General features: G+C 39.0%; 1 protein-coding gene across 1 annotated transcript in view; it reads right to left on the reverse strand.

The window, feature by feature from the left end:
• Positions 1-298: 298 nt before the first annotated feature.
• Positions 299-17,263, reverse strand: part of ek1 (eph-like kinase 1) — an 80,485-nt gene continuing 63,520 nt past the window's right edge. Inside the window, exons 12-17 of the mRNA XM_067434372.1 lie at positions 10,826-10,887; positions 8,983-9,192; positions 7,910-8,059; positions 6,560-6,753; positions 5,248-5,385; positions 299-2,436 (exon numbers count right to left, since the gene is read on the reverse strand). Coding sequence (XP_067290473.1) covers positions 2,334-2,436; positions 5,248-5,385; positions 6,560-6,753; positions 7,910-8,059; positions 8,983-9,192; positions 10,826-10,887 — 857 coding nt within the window. The 3' untranslated portion in view covers positions 299-2,333. The remainder of the gene's footprint in view (positions 2,437-5,247; positions 5,386-6,559; positions 6,754-7,909; positions 8,060-8,982; positions 9,193-10,825; positions 10,888-17,263) is intronic.

Here is a 17,263-nt window from a genome sequence, read left to right on the forward strand (position 1 = left end):
TCAAATTATTTCACACATGCGTTGTTGTGCGTGAGTTCACATGAGAGGCCTAAACGGAAGACAAGACAAGTTGAATAAAGTGAATTAATTTTTTTAAAGATTTGTGCACACAAACTATTCTCGTCACTTCATAAAATGATTGTAGAGCCACTGTAGTGAGATGGGCTTTGTAACGACGTCTTTAGTGTCTTTTATGGGTCTTGAGAGAGGAAATTACATTGGTGTCAATGAAGACCTTTCTGAGCCATCGGATTTCAACACAAATATCTTCTTTTGTGTTCTGAAGATGAGCGCCGAGGTCTTACGGGTGTCGAACGACATTATGGTGAGTAATTATTGACAGAATTGTCATTTTTAGGTGAACTAACTCTTTAATTTCTTTCAAGAAAAATCTTACTGACTAGTACTGTAGACTGAAATATTACTTCAAAGAATTTATTATCAATTAAACTTTTTTTTAAATCCAACTGGCAAACTTTAAACATAGAACCATTAAAGCTTCTTGGAATCATGCAAAAAATGAAAATAAGTATTAGCCTATGTGTCTTATGTTCAGGTTTTTTATTTTTTAGATATTTAATGGAAAACAAGACAAATGTAAAAATACTGAGAGAAAATAATTGCAGCATGTAAATGAAGGACTTTTGATGGCAAAACATAAATAAGAAAACAGAAACTGAAAGGCATCTAACAGAAAGGGAATCCGTAGATGACAGAACGGAGTAGGTTCTGTCTAATCTGCTGCCATTTTGAATCGTGATGAAAAAAAAAAATCCTGAGAATGCTTAGCTTTCCCCAAACACCATAAAGCTAATTATCCATTACATTCTACAGCCTCACAATCCTTGTCTGTTCAAAGCTAGAGTTGAAGGTTAAAATAAAAGTCACCACCTTGCCTTAATTTACAACTGACAAAAACCTTCAAAAACACTAAGTCATTACTGTACAAATACAATAACCAACACTGTACAATGTCTCAATTTCTACTGCAATACAATCTTTTCTTCCTCAATCACACCCTTCCCAAGTGCAAAACAAAGCACTGCCAAGAAACATTGGGCGAGAAAACCAGAAAACGGAGGATGAACCTATTTTGAAAGCACCAGAATCTGTCGCTGAAATCTGACTTTTTACACGGGATTGTGAACGAGGTAAATGAAATGACATGGAAATCTACCATTTTATTATCAGATCATGGAAAAATAATCATAAGGTACCAAGTGCTCAGTAACCATCAGAGCGCTATGCTAAAAGGGGTCCAACACAAATACAGGTTCGACAGTCCACCGTGCGCGGCTCCATCAACACCAGGACAATTTAGGGATAAAATCTCCCTCGTTTTAAATCTCAACACATATCCTTTCTCCTTCCAACAAAGACGTCCACAACGGCTCACGTTTGTGATGAAACGCATGTAATGAGGCAAATACTTTAAATATGCAATGAAGTTAGAAGAAAAGCCACATCAAATGGAGTGGCTCCACATAAACGTGTAGAAAACGTCCGAAAGCTGCCGCCAGTGTGAAGGAAGGACGACATCTGCCCTCTTCATGACCTCGTCACGCTGTCCAGTCTCTGAAGCAACAATACTTTTCATTCCTTAAACGTCTCGTCTTTTTCTGTTGCTGCACATCGGATGTCAGAACTTGTCAAAAGTGACAAGCGTGGGCTCTCCGAACTCTGGGATCTCCACGGTGGAATTGACATATTCCAAAGACGCTGCCGAGGGCTTGACGGGAGCTGGCCGGAGTGGCATTCGGGGTTAAGGAGCGGCACTTCTATGTACCGTTTAAATCCGTGCTCATGTGTGAAAGAGAGATCAGTGCTTCGTTGCTTTCAAGGCGAGCTGTCTTTCGCCGAACGTTTCTAAACTACGTCCACATAAGCACGTTTTCAAGGACATCATCTCGCTGAAGGTTTCCTCATCCTCGCGGTTCACGTTAAGTGTCTTAATGGAGAAAATCGAATTGGTATCGCTCGCGAAAAAGTCAAAAGATTCACAAGACACAATCGGTGTTTCTTCTCAAGGTCTTTCTTTCTGTACAATGAGGAGTGGAGCGTGATGTTCACAGTGCTGTGATGTCGCATGGTGTTGAATCTTGTTACTTCACTTGGTTCGATAAAGTCCACAATCTTTGAACACCCAAAGCGATCTACTGCCTGGATGCTGATCACAAAAAGAAAGGTACCCGCCCATTCTCCCGTAGGGCTGAGGAACTTCAGTGCTGGTAGAGAGATAAAACAAGTCGTTTTGCAGCGAGATGTGGCAAGAACGCTCCCAATCTCCTCTTCGTTGGAAGCGGAACAGGTCAAGGGGGCGTTGAGGGGATGTGCTATACCTGAACTTGAGTCCCATGCTGTGCCTGGAGACACTGGATACTCGACAGGATCTTTTTCTGATGGCCTGCCAGTGCTACGCCCATCTTATCCAGTTCACTGTGAGAGAAACAAAGAGACAGAAGAAAATGCCTTAGCTAAGGGTGGCTATGTTTCTACTAGCATGCTATATCAAGCTATTTTTATAGTATGCTGTTTGTTAACTGTGAAAGTATGCAGATATTCTGAATAAACTCTTAAAAATAAAAGTTATTTATTGGCATATTGGCTTTATCATGGAAACTTTCCATTACACAAAAGGCTCTTTATAACAGAAAAACGTTGACAAATGTTCTTTACACTAATAAAAAAATGGCTTGGTAACTTTATTTAGGTTTTAGTTCTCACTATTTACTAGTTGCTTATTAGCATGCATATTACTAGGATATTGGATTTTTATTGGTACATATAAAGCACATATTAAAGGGAAAGTTCACCCAAAAATGTAAATTAGCCCATGATTTACTCACCCTCAAGTCATCCTAGTCTATATGACATTCTTCTTTCAGACGAATAAAACTTGGAGTTATATTAAAAAAAGTTTCGTATAAAATTGATCTCCATAAAAATGCATCTATCCATCATATAACTGCTCCACACGGTGTGATTAAATATTACTACAGCAATTTTAAAGGGGGGGTGAAATGCTGTTTCATGCATACTGATCTTTTTACACTGTTAAAGACTTGGAATCCCATACTAAACATAGACAAAGTTTCAAAAGTTAAGGTGGACGTTTGATGGGAGTATTTCTTTGTCAAAAATACTACTTCCGGTTAGTCATAAGTTTCGGCAAGTTTTTTGAGATCATGCGTCCACTTTGACGTTAATGGGGGCGGAATTTCCTTGTATGGGCCTTACGGACAATTCTACCGGAAGCGCGTGAGAGAGAGAGAGGGAGAGAGCGAAAGCAACAGGCTTTTTTTTCCGCAAAAGTGCGTTTTTGGTTGCCAGACCAAGACAGTCCTGCACAGATTCCCCCAAAACCCTGCGTTAAGGCAACAGTGGATGTAATTTGCTTTTCCGGATCAGCAACTGAGTTGCGCGAATGTTTATATCTGTTCGCTGCATTTCGGTGCCGACTGTTTCATAAACAAGGCCCAGCTCGACACAGGATTTTCCGATCACCTAATGCTGAATGATGGAGCAGTCCCAACGATAAAGGTCCCAACGTTAGAACCGCAGGCGGTGAGTGAGACTGCTTCAAATGTCTGTGTCTTTGCCTATGCTCATCAAGTAGCCCAAACATGATCACGTATAGTTAATTGATCAATGGAGCATGCGATGTGTAGTGCGTGTACATTTGTTTAGCTGGCCACTATATGTGTAACTTTATGTTTGTGTATTGTAAAAGCACTCCAAACAACAATACACAAAGAGGGGGGAAATATGTTGAACTAAATAAGCACGCTTCTTCATTCAAATGCGCTACTATTCCGTGTCTTTCTATGTAAACACTAACTTAACCTGCCGTGCAAAACCAGTCCGCTTACTGTCTACACAAACCACGCGTAAACACACAAACACACGTGCACAACTGCACTTCCCACATGTACACCTTCAAAGACAAAAATACGACGATATAATTCAAGTATAAATATGTAAATAACACAAGCCGCTAAGCATATTATATAGTTAGTGTATAACTTGTACCACATAGAGACGTCCTGCTCTAGTCGTTTTTGCTGCTGCTCCTGTTCAACTGCAGCCTCTGGGTCTGATTCCGGATCATAGATGTATGGCTGTATCTGATTAAAAGCCATATTTTTATTTTGAATAAAGTTTTTCCCGCTGTTAGGGATGACACAGCTTTACGACGCACTCGACTCAACACAATAGCAGCAGCGAGCACACGTCATTATTTAGCTCCGCTCACACGACACGCCCCCACCTGCTCGGCTTTTTTCGGAAAGACTCGGAACAGCGCATCTTTCTTATATAATTATAAAAAAATAAAGACTTTTCGGAGATATGCAGGATGCAATGCTACTCTATAGGTACTCAAGATTGACATGACACTGACTGAAACTGAGTGTTTCACCCCCCCTTTAAATATTTATCATTGAACTCAATATTTGATTAAACTGCCAAAATGTAAATGTTTACATAAAATATATAACTTCCAAGTTCCTAGTTGATAACTCGTGATGAGGTCATGTGACAATGTAGCATATACTGCTGTATACTTATTTTGATCATACTACCAGAATGTAAATCATTTTACACAAAAATGCAAAACAATCTTATTTATTACTGCGATGGATGCCACTTACGGAAATAAACATGTAAGGTCATATCACGACATTACAGCAAGCAGCAAGTCTCGGTTAGCTATAGACCCGATATAGTCTGGCTACGAGTAACCCACTTCTAGCCTTGAACCTTGAAGGTTTTTGCCTAAATAACATGCGAGATGAATGATATTCCATCATGTAAGCAAAGTCAACAGTGATTACAAGGTGCTTGGTTTCATTTCTTTGACATGTTGATGTTTTAGATGACTAGTCTATTCTTGGGCTTGGGCTACATTTTCACTGACAGGCCAAATTTGGCCTCGGTTTAGCCAAGATGTCAGGGCTGCAAAATTTAAATGCAAAATTACTTGCTGTGTATAGCAAGCTATTGTTTGACGTGTTTAACATTGCATACTCTGTATACGTTTTAGAAAATAGTAGGCAGTATGCAATATATAGGAGCCTTAAGTAGTAATCTAGTATTCGATTCCAAATATAGCAGGTATTTTTAGAACGCCATACTAGCGTACTATTTTTTGCAGTATTTATACTGTGCACAGTTTATAAATGCTCAGTTTGATTCTAAATATCCAGTAAGCTCAAATACCATTGAGGTCTGTGTGTAGCTGTTGTTTACCTGACGCTGACGTACATAACTGAGTCCAGGGTGACGTAGCCGGCGCTAGAGAAGTGTTCCTTGTACTGACCCATTTTAATCAAGTCCAGCCAGTCTTCCACGGTGCTGACCCCTGCATCAGGAGTCACTGGGTCCTCCCTGTGGATGGAGGAGGAAGTGCAGTTAGATTAACAGCCAAGACCCATGGCATTTCACATCTAGTATGACATGCGCCATAATTGTCTTGAAGAAAGCATTCATTATTGGTCTGTAGGGTCTGATATACATTACCGGTTTAATGTTTTTAAAATGCTCAGTCACCAAGGCTGCATTTATATTATTAAAAAAAATATAGTTAAAACATAAATATTGTGAAACATTACTACAGGTATAATTTAAAATAGAATTTATTCCAGTGAATGCAAAGATGCATTTTTAGCATTATTACTCCAGTCTTGTGTCACATGATCCTTCAGAAATCATACTAATATGCTGATTGGTGAGCATTTCAAAAACATTGACCAAACTTTTGACCGGTAGTTGTATGCATTTTTATTTTAGGTGTTTTTGGATTTCGATTGATTTAAAATCCAAACTTTTTATTAGCTTATAACTTTAACATAAGGTTGCCATGATGTGACATTCACAAACTCGCTCACAAACATAAATGGCAGTTTCATTAGTAATAAACCAGCTTCTTTTATTTGTTCGCGTGTGTATTTACCAAGCTTATCAGAGGCTTATCATTGCCTGGACATGTAAGGTTTTCCAGATCCAGAAGGGAAGTAGATTGCAAACCATGTCTCCGTTGCTCTCTCCCTCTCTGCTGCATAGCGTCCATTATAGCACACACAATCCTGAGTAATTTAGATCTAAACCCATTTTATTTAATGGCAGGGACATGAGCTTCCCACTGCTTTGTGGGAAAATTCAGTTTGCACATTCGGCTTTAATTGTGGCAAGCACAGTCTAAACCATCCAGCGCCCATCTGCCTTCTATTTGGCAGCACTCAAAATGCGGCAGAGGGATAGACAAGCAATCAGATATCAGCCAATATCACGTCAAACCCCCCTCTCGACTGAGAGACGCATGCTGAAGTTTGTACAGATGTACATCTGGCTTCAATCTAGATTAGCCGGATATCTGTTTCATTTATTTTGAACTTATTGGATTACAGCAAAAAACACCTCAGATGTTAATCACACACCTGAGAAACATCATAACCTTCATGGGTTATATGTTACACGCCGTTCGTGCCGAACAAACAGCACATATCCCAACGGATCGCCTCTATTAAATTCAGATCTAATCCATGGAGGGCATTTGGCTCACCAGACTGCAGTGTTGGCCAGCTGCTTCAGGCTGCTTGGGTTCCGGATCAGCCTGTCCAGGGTGTTGACAATCTGCCCGAATTTGGGCCGATCGCTGCGGTTCTTTTCCCAGCAGTCTAGCATGAGCTGGTGAAGCACCACCGGACAGTCCATTGGAGCCGGTAGCCTGTAGCCTTCATCTATAGCTTTTATCACCTGGAGGGGAGAAGATTCCACATTAAAAATCATACTTTTATTAGAAGCGTGTATGCTTCATGAATACTGAGCAGATTTATTCATTCGCTTAATGCATTTAGCTTTTGTGTGGCGTTAGATTAATTCATTTTTTTTATCCATCTGTGACTGCGAAGTGAGAATGAGATTTTGAGAAGGACTGTCTTTGTTATCACAAAGGAGAGCTGTTTAATTTCGTCGCTTTTATGAAATGATACCGCCGTAAGGGAAAGAATAAACTAGCCTGATGCAAACATTCATATTATCTTAACTCTTGCCCGGAAGACTGTAAGCGTTGAAACGCACCATCGCCTGTTACCATGGCAAAGGAAGGAAGACAGATGGATTTTGTGGTTTACGCCACGAATGGAACTTTCAAATTCCGCTCCCTCGACACAATAAAAGTGCATCCGCTAACAAGCATGCAAATGTTTTCGTGCTCCAGTTTAACATGACGCGTCTCGAATCATTCCCAAACGTCTCAATCTCTCTCCCGAGCAGACTCTTTTCAAATCCCAAGCAAATATCTCTTCCCAAGGTGAAGATAAATAAATGAAAATGGTTTCTGGTGTGGAAAATCTGCCAGGAACCCACTGACACGGATTCAAATTCCCTCTCTAAAAGCGGCTTGTGAATTGAAATCTGGAAATGTTCACCCTCCAGATGCATTTAATCTTTTTACCTTTGTGAGCTTAAGAGTTTAAAAAAAATTTTTTTACAGGTCCAGGGAAGTTCTCTGGCAGAGGTCTTATATTACAAATTGATGAAGATTCACACATTTAAAAAAATAATAATGCTGGCTGATAGCAATGGTTACCAATATTGTTATTGTTAACTAAAAGACTATTGAAAATCTTTTTCGTTACTTGAAAGAAAGCCGAAATAAAATATGGAAATATGAAAAACTTATTCTTAAAAAAACCCATATTGTCTTTGCAACCAACTGAAATAAGTTGAAGTAACAAAATAAAGTATATGGCTAAAAAAATTGCTAACATTTAATTTAAACTTAAATAAAAGCTTATTTCAAATAATTAAAAAATATTATAAAGGTATAAAATATTTGAAAATATCACTGATGGCTATAGCTACTGCTGCTCTGCAACTGTGGTAACATTTAAATGCAGAATTTACTCACATCCTGATTGGACATTTCCCAGTACGGTCGTTCGCCATAGGATATCACCTCCCACATGACAATACCGTAACTCCATACGTCACTGGCTGATGTGAACTTCCTGTAGGTGATAGCCTCAGGGGCTGTCCATCGAATGGGAATCTTACCCCCCTAAAAAACAAAACAAAAAAAACAGCACAAAATCAGAGGCTAGCAGTTGTAGGAATTAGCATCGCTAATGAGTCCAGGAGCGATTTTATTTATTAAGTTGTAGAACTATTTTTTAAATGTAAATATGCAATATGGCAGCTGTGGTAAAAGAAGTCCTGTCTTTCAAATAAAGAGGTATTTTTCATGTGTAATGCTGTTTGAGCATGAAAAGGTTCTGCAAACTTACAAAGCACAAAGTCACTCGGAATGAAGTTATTCTCTATATCAAAGCACACTGTTTCGGAACTCCCTGAAACTCCCGGGAACATACATGTAATTGACGCCCAAGGTATACGCAAAAAAAGGCTTGAGGTGCAATAGTAGCGTGTTGAAGCTCGTGGTTACGTTAAGGGGAGTGACGTTTCTAAAAAGCCACTCAAAGGGGTTAACTAAGCAATTTGTTACTGACTGACTGGAAAGAGAGGTGCAGCAAATTCCAGTAGACCCCCAAAACAAAATCGCTGAAAAGGGCATAATAGGTCCACTACAAAAAATGCAATTGATTGTTAATTTTGCTCTAGAATGCTGGACTGAACTTTATTTTTCATTTTATACTGATCATCCAGCAAAACCATGTGCAAATGCTTTTAAAGGCAGGGAGTAACACACACACACACACAAACACACACACAGTGGATGTTTAGCCATCCATCAGTCTGGATAGCTGCTATGACAGTCCAGCGTGACCTCATTTCCAGACTACAGGTCAGCAAGAATATATCTCGCCGTGTCTGTTTTTTGCCTTCACAATCAAATTATATGTCTACTTTTTAAAGCTAAATCTGTTAACACATCACAACAAAAACGCTGCATGGTAAATCCAGTTAAAATGAGACCAGAGACCGAGAGAAGCAAACATCCAGAGCAGAAGCATGATCTCTCACCCGTGTAGTGTACGCCGCCTCTGGATCGTCCTCTAGCACACGCGACAGCCCGAAGTCAGACACTTTACACACCAGGTTTCCGTTCACCAGAATGTTCCGTGCTGCCAAATCCCGGTGCACGTAGTTCATCTCTGAGAGGTACTGCATCCCCGCGGCTATCCCACGCATCATTCCCACCAGCTGGATCCCCGCAAACTGCCCGTCGTGTTTCTGAACGAAATGAAGAGTTCTCATGTCAAAATCTCATCCCTGTGGCCTTATTTCCTGCCATGTTCAACCTCTGTGGATCCTGGCACAGTCGGTCAGGTTTGAATGCGTCTCGTGAGTAATTCATAATTCATTGGCTCCCTAATTAAAAAAGTGTTGCTCACATGTTGCAGAGCAAGAGCTATTAACTGCAATGACTGCATAATCATTCAGGCTTTTTATGCGAGTAATGGCAAGTAAGTAACCAACTAACCTAATTATGATGTTTCATTATACCCTCTGGCAAGAAAACAAGATGTTTTGATTTTTAACTACTATTGTATGGTAATATTGGGATGCTGGTGCGTTAGTGCAAGGGTTATCAAACTGGGGTCCACAGAAAAAAGGACTTTTTAATAGGGCTGCCATATATTATATAAAATAACCAAAAATTATTCAGACACCAGATATCATTTTTCACTAGTGAGTGCAGGACACTATAGTTCATATATGTAAGTGAGGATAGCAAAATAAAGTAAACTTTGACATATTATACCCAAACAGTGGCGTACCAGTGAAATTGATAAAAGTTTGTGACCAAAATTATTCAGATACTTGACCTGACCAAGTGTTGCATGATGCATAGCTTGGTCATTAGTTGACCTAAATTGGTATTGGTATCTAATTGCATGCTTAAATTTAACAGCTGATTAGTTGATTGTAAGCCGTCCCATACCTTTCTATTAAAGTTATCTGACATCATCAAGACAAATTTTTTCTGACACAGTTTAACTCTGAGTTTCTTATCATGTTTTATTACCATTTTTTAAACTATAGTGAATAAACTGTGATAATGTGAGATGTTGAAGGTGTCTGAATAAAATATATTCAGCCATATATTTTATATATATATATATATATATATATATATATATATATATATATATATATATATATATATATATATATATTAAAAAAGAGTGATTTTTTTACTGTAAAGGTTTAAATAAAATAAAAAATTAACTGTAAATAAATGTGACATTTTGGATTCATTAATTTCTTTTTATTTGTATTTAAATCTAACAGTAATAGTTGGTGGAAGAAAATATACTGTCAACATAAAAAAAAAAAATACTTTAAAAATATTTTAAAAATTCGCTTTGTATAAAGCAAACTCTTTCATTTCAGAAATTATGTTTGCTTTATAATATAATTCTTAAAAATGTTCTCATAATATAAAAGTGTTCATATACAAGAAAAACTTATATCTACTTTAATATTTTAGGAAGGGGTATTTTAATACAGTATTTGGAATCAAAAAGTTTAAAAGCCCCTGTAGTCTCCATCAATCTTCTAAGCTAGCTTGACCAGCTTTATCAGAAACACCATGCTGGTAGACTATCTCCACCAGATAAGATTTTCACGAGAACATTATGGTGCACCAGCAACACGAACACATGGTGGTCTGCGCTGGGTAGGAGAAAACAAGCTGAGGGACGCAAAGAAAAAAAACAGGCATAGAGAGGTGTGAACACGCGAGTTGTCAAGCCCAATCTGGAAGAGCCAGGAGACTGCTTTGTGTTCCTGTGATATTTCACAGCATTTCCTTTGGTGCAAATAGGCCTTCATTGTCCACAGCAAAATAGAGCATGCTCACCTTCAAAAAAGTGTCCAAAGATCCATTTTCCATGAACTCTGTCACTATCATCACAGGCTTACCTAAAGGACAGAAAACAAGGAGACAAAATGAGAAGTGTGAAATATTGCTGGAGAGAGAGAGAGAGAGAGAGAGAGAGAGAGAGAGAGAGAGAGAGAGAGAGAGAGAGAGAGAGAGAGAGAGAGAGAGAGAGAGAGAGAGAGAGAGAGAAGCGAGAGAAAGACTTTCCATTTTTTTTACAAGCGAATAAGAAAAGACACAGCGGAGAGGCAGGAAGAGGCTGGCGCTTTGTGTCCTATATTTAATTCATTTCCAAGTTGACAGAAAAACACGCAGATAAAGAGAGCGGACACCTCCCCCACTTCCTGCGACTTCACAGACCCTCGTCCCAGCTTTTCTTCGCCTCTACCTGCTGCCTGTTACTCATACTGACAGCCCCTAATCAAAGCTCTCAATAACAGTCAGGCAGATAATTAGAGCGAGCTGTCCACTGAGAATATCTTTGTCCAGAAATACCTAAAATGGTAATGAGTTCCTTTAGGAGGAAGGATGATGAAGGGGGTGTGGGGGGGATGTTTCTAGGGGGTGATGTGATTAATTGCCCTAGGAGGGGGGGGGGGGGGGGGATGAAGAAATAGAAGAAGAAGGGGTTTAAAGATCTGCTAATGGGAAAAGTGTTCATCTCTCCGCTATGTTGCAGACACAGCTGCAAGAGGCACATATGGGGAACTCGCACCTGCGTTCCTCAAAGTGATTAAAAATTCCCCCCTGATTCCACCCAAATAACACACTGTCAATCAGAGAGACCCCCTCTCACCTCGCAAGCGACAGGAGAGTACATGCTAATCCATCCTGATTATCAGAGATGCTTGACGGATGTAACGTACGGCAGAAGTGCTCACCTCGGGGCACCAGGCACACGTCAACATGAGAGGACGTTTACCCCTTGAGATGTTCACCATTTCTTTGATGAGCCTTTTACGGTGTGTATTATATGTTATATATATTTTTGTTACAGTAGTAATATAAATGATCAAAAAATCTAACCAAATTCAGGCTGGCACATTTAATATGTATGCATTTTTTAGATAAAACCAACTAAACAAACAAACAAGTAATCCCTAACCCTAACTGAGGACAAAAAGCTACGTTTCTTTTCATTTATTGCATATAATTGGGCGATTGTTGCTGAACACACGGCTCGCTAGCAGTATAATACAATACCAATATAATACCAGGATATTATAAGAACTTAAATAAACAAAATATATAACACTGGCCTGGTCGGTTTGGGATATTTTACTGCAAACATACTACATAGTGCACCTTTAGGTTTAATATAAATTAAATAGAATGAAAATAAACAGAAAATAAATTCAGGACGGTCCAATTAATACGCATGCATTTTCTTATTAAATAAATAAATTCTTAGAAAAAAGGGTTCATTGGGGTTCTATATAGAACCGTAGAGTTCTTTACTCAACTCCAAAGAACATTTTATGCTAAAAAGGTTCTATAATGACAAGAAAGAAACCTTTTTGTCACAAAGGTTCTTTAGGCTATTATTCATTCATACAGTCTTGTTCAAAATAATAGCAGTACAATGTGACTAACCAGAATAATCAAGGTTTTTAGTATATTTTTTATTGCTACGTGGCAAACAAGTTACCAGTAGGTTCAGTAGATTGTCAGAAAACAAACAAGACCCAGCATTCATGATATGCACGCTCTTAAGGCTGTGCAATTGGGCAATTAGTTGAAAGGGGTGTGTTCAAAAAAATAGCAGTGTCTACCTTTGACTGTACAAACTCAAAACTATTTTGTACAAACATTTTTTTTTTCTGGGATTTAGCAATCCTGTGAATCACTAAACTAATATTTAGTTGTATGACCACAGTTTTTTAAAACTGCTTGACATCTGTGTGGCATGGAGTCAACCAACTTGTGGCACCTCTCAGCTATTATTCCACTCCATGATTCTTTAACAACATTCCACAATTCATTCACATTTCTTGGTTTTGCTTCAGAAACAGCATTTTTGATATCACCCCACAAGTTCTCAATTGGATTAAGGTCTGGAGATTGGGCTGGCCACTCCATAACATTAATTTTGTTGGTTTGGAACCAAGACTTTGCCCGTTTACTAGTGTGTTTTGGGTCATTGTCTTGTTGAAACAACCGTTTCAAGGGCATGTCCTCTTCAGCATAGGGCAACATGACCTCTTCAAGTATTTTAACATATGCAAACTGATCCATGATCCCTGGTATGCGATAAATAGGCCCAACACCATAGTAGGAGAAACATGCCCATATCATGATGCTTGCACCTCCATGCTTCACTGTCTTCACTGTGTACTGTGGCTTGAATTCAGAGTTTGGGGGTCGTCTCACAAACTGCCTGTGGCCCTTGGACCCAAAAAGAACAATTTTACTCTCATCAGTCCACAAAATGTTCCTCCATTTCTCTTTAGGCCAGTTGATGTGTTCTTTGGCAAATTGTAACCTCTTCTGCACATGCCTTTTTTTTAACAGAGGGACTTTGCGGGGGATTCTTGAAAATAGATTAGCTTCACACAGACGTCTTCTAACTGTCACAGTACTTACAGGTAACTCCAGACTGTCTTTGATCATCCTGGAGGTGATCATTGGCTGAGCCTTTGCCATTCTGGTTATTCTTCTATCCATTTTGATGGTTGTCTTCCGTTTTCTTCCACGTCTCTCTGGTTTTGCTCTCCATTTTAAGGCATTGGAGATCATTTTAGCTGAACAGCCTATCATTTTTTGCACCTCTTTATAGGTTTTCCCCTCTCTAATCAACTTTTTAATCTAAGTACGCTGTTCTTCTGAACAATGTCTTGAACGACCCATTTTCCTCAGCTTTCAAATGCATGTTCAACAAGTGTTGGCTTCATCCTTAAATAGGGGCCACCTGATTCACACCTGTTTCTTCACAAAATTGATGACCTCAGTGATTGAATGCCACACTGCTATTTTTTTGAACACACCCCTTTCAACTAATTCAACTAATTGCCCAATTGCACAGCCTTAAGAGCGTGCATATCATGAATGCTGGGTCTCATTTGTTTTCTGAGAATCTACTGAACCTACTGGTAACTTGTTTGCCACGTAGCAATAAAAAAATATACGAAAAACCTTGATTATTCTGGTTAGTCACATTGTACTGCTATTATTTTGAACAATACTGTATATTGCATTATTCTGCAACAATTTGTAATTGTAATTAAATGATTGTTTATTAAACTGTTGTAGTAACTTAATATCACGCTTTAATCATGCTGATTTTTAGAGGAGAACAACTGAAATGGCACTCTTCGTGTGATATTCATTAACTACATAAAATGAGATATATACATTTTCTAACTCCTATATCTTGAATTTTGTGATCATTCACATGCATTCATAAATGCATTTATATACATTGAATAATGCAGTGAAATGTTTGTCAATAATATTAAATATTTAATCCAGACAAAACAAATGATTATGAATTAACCCCTAAAAGGTTACATATAGAACCTTTTCCTGGTTACAAAGAACCCTAAAGGGTTATTTTGATTGAACCCTTAAAACAGGGCTATTCAAATCTTACCCTGGAGGGCCAATGCGGTGCTGAGTTTCGCTCCAACCCTGATCAAACACACCGACCCGTGATTTTCTAATGATCCTGAAGACATTGATTAGCATGTTCAGGTGTGTTTGATTAGGGTTGGAGCTAAACTCTGCACCGCATTGGCCCTCCAGGGTAAGATTTGAATAGCCCTGCCTTAAAATAACCCCTATACAGAACCTTTTAGGGGTTCCAAATACGTAGCACCGATAGAACCTTTTAAGGTTCTATATAGATCCTTTTCTTCTAAGAGTGTATATTATAACATATATTTTATATATTTTGATATTTTAGCAGGTGTGCTTTAATTAATATATGATTTGTAACCAGCTATTAGAAAGTTTTAGATTTGCATGGCAAAACCTTATAAATGTTGCGTCCCCTTTAAAGTAGTTACCTCCATTGTGTTGTGTCTTTTTCCCATTTCTAGCAACAATACACTACGTAAAAAGAAAATGCGAGTAGAAGACCTTGAGGACAAAGTTAACAAGACATCTGCCCTGTCAATTTCAAGATACAATTTAAGCCTGCAGACTGGAGATTTGCGGGTGAGGCTAGAAGCGAAGAGTCAATGGTTTCATTATGGTTTTGTAAATCTCCACTTCAGCAAAGCACAAAGAAATTGAATCCAATAAAACCCCATTCAGCCTAACAAGCTATTTATAGCACCAAGGCCTAAGACGCTGCCGTTTGTGGTTTCAAACCAACGGGCTTGCACTGTATGTCCTAGCTGTCACTGTAAGTACATCACGGATGTACCGGTCCCGCCCATTAGAGATGATGTCACACGACAAGCGTGGTGAAGGATATCCGAACAGATCGCGCATTAGCTTATCAACGTGGGACAAATTACTTTGACAGTGAGCTAGGTGGATAACGTGGTCTCCCTGCCTCAACCTACAAACCTTTGGCCACCAGAAAGGGAATACAGAGCACATTCAAACATAAACCACAACATCTCTCTGACATCGCTGATGTTCGCACTATCTGATCAAACTGACGTATATTTCCGCTCTCTAGCCGTTCGGATTCTTAAGAAATGGCTGATGGTTCTACTGATAAGTTTGTTAATTAAATTACCTAGCTATTTATCCATGCATTCACATTTAAGGGTGATTGATGCGGCAGCAGTTTTAGGAGCGCTCCAATTAAACGCCATTCACACACACACATACACACACACTCAAACGGCCATGATTAAAACAAGGCAATGAGCATATTGCATCCTGCGGTGGGCCGATCTACGCCAAGCGCCTAACTGCTGTTGAAAGGTTGTAATTATGGTCATTATCACAAAAAGCAAGGAATGCATTCATGTATTTAAGGCAATCTGAAAAAGGTGATTTACATTAAAAACCTGCAACTTCAGTGTGTAGCATGTACTTGATCTGCAGTCACATGCTGCGGGGGCTTTTGATGAAATGACAGCAATTTTTCGTAAAATATCAGAGGATAAAGGAATGCTCCGGTTCAAAACAAGTTAAGCTCTAGCTTAAAAGCACGCATTACTCCGAACAAAGCAATACTTTCAATGATTTAGACATGACATTCTCTTATCTATTGTTCCCGCTGTTGACGGCACAAAAAAACTTTTCTTGAGGACTCAGCTGGAATGAACCTTAAAATACAACCGTGTATAGCGAACGTTATCAGATAGTAGACTGGAGTCCGCTAATCTGATGCTTAAGCACAATGGGTTTATAATAGAGACGATGACAGCTCTGTGTTTTTGTGAAGATGGGGGATAAAGAACTGAATGGGGCATTAAGGTCTATTCTGATTTCATTCTCTGCGCTGCTGACACATTTGCATCACAAAAAGCTCAATCACGGTCTAATTTTTTCCGTCTGAGGTGGTAATGATAGAGCGCCTCTCTGAAAAGCTATGTTACGTGACAGATGCTTTTCATATTACAGCGCAAAACTCTTTGTCTATCTCGCCGTTGCTCCATCAGGCAGCGTAAACACTCTTCAGCCTCTTTAATGCATCTCCGCTCGGCTCCATCAGCGCCGTGATTAGTCTGCGCGTACGAGGAGGGGGCTGGATTGACAGCTGCTTCTGTAATGCTGCGCGAGGGGTCGCTGACCTCTCCTATCCCCATCCCCTACACCATCAGGCTGATCTGTGACCTGTGAAATTACTCCAGCTATCAAATCTCACCCAATCAGTGGTGGAAGAGGACAGGTTCGCAAACCGACACACGCACACACGTGTGTTATATTACTTTAGCGGCAGAAAGAGCTAGATGGAAGATACGTAATCTGATCGTTTCACCGAGCCTCGTTTGCTAATAATTACATACAAGTGTGTTTACATGTGTGCACGGAAAGGGTTCTCATGCAACTCTCTATGGGTAAATTCATACATAATTAGGTTCTTATTGTTATTCAATTTGCCATACGTGTATTAGCATAATACATGACGCTTCAAACTACTTTACCGGTCCAGCCATTTTATAACCATCCAATATATTTATAATATAATAATATATAAAATTGTATGTGTATACAAATGTGTATCTATAGAGGTCTGCATTTGGACTGGCCAATAAACATTATATATATAAAAGGGATGCCATAATACTCAATATAATATTGAACCGTTCGGTATGGCCTTCACGGTTCAATACGCGCTGTTGAATTGTTTCTTTCGGTTTTGTATTTAATTATTTATTTCCATTTTTCTCAGTTTGAAATATTTCTCTCAGGTTATTTTGGCTCTTTTTTTACGCACTGATATAAGCAAATATCCAATCATATGCACCAAAGTTAGGCGGTGTTTACCCGCGTTTAAAGCCTTGCCGGTTAAAC

This window comes from Pseudorasbora parva, chromosome 24 (assembly GCF_024679245.1).
Source record: "Pseudorasbora parva isolate DD20220531a chromosome 24, ASM2467924v1, whole genome shotgun sequence".
NCBI classification, from domain to species: Eukaryota; Metazoa; Chordata; class Actinopteri; order Cypriniformes; family Gobionidae; genus Pseudorasbora; species Pseudorasbora parva.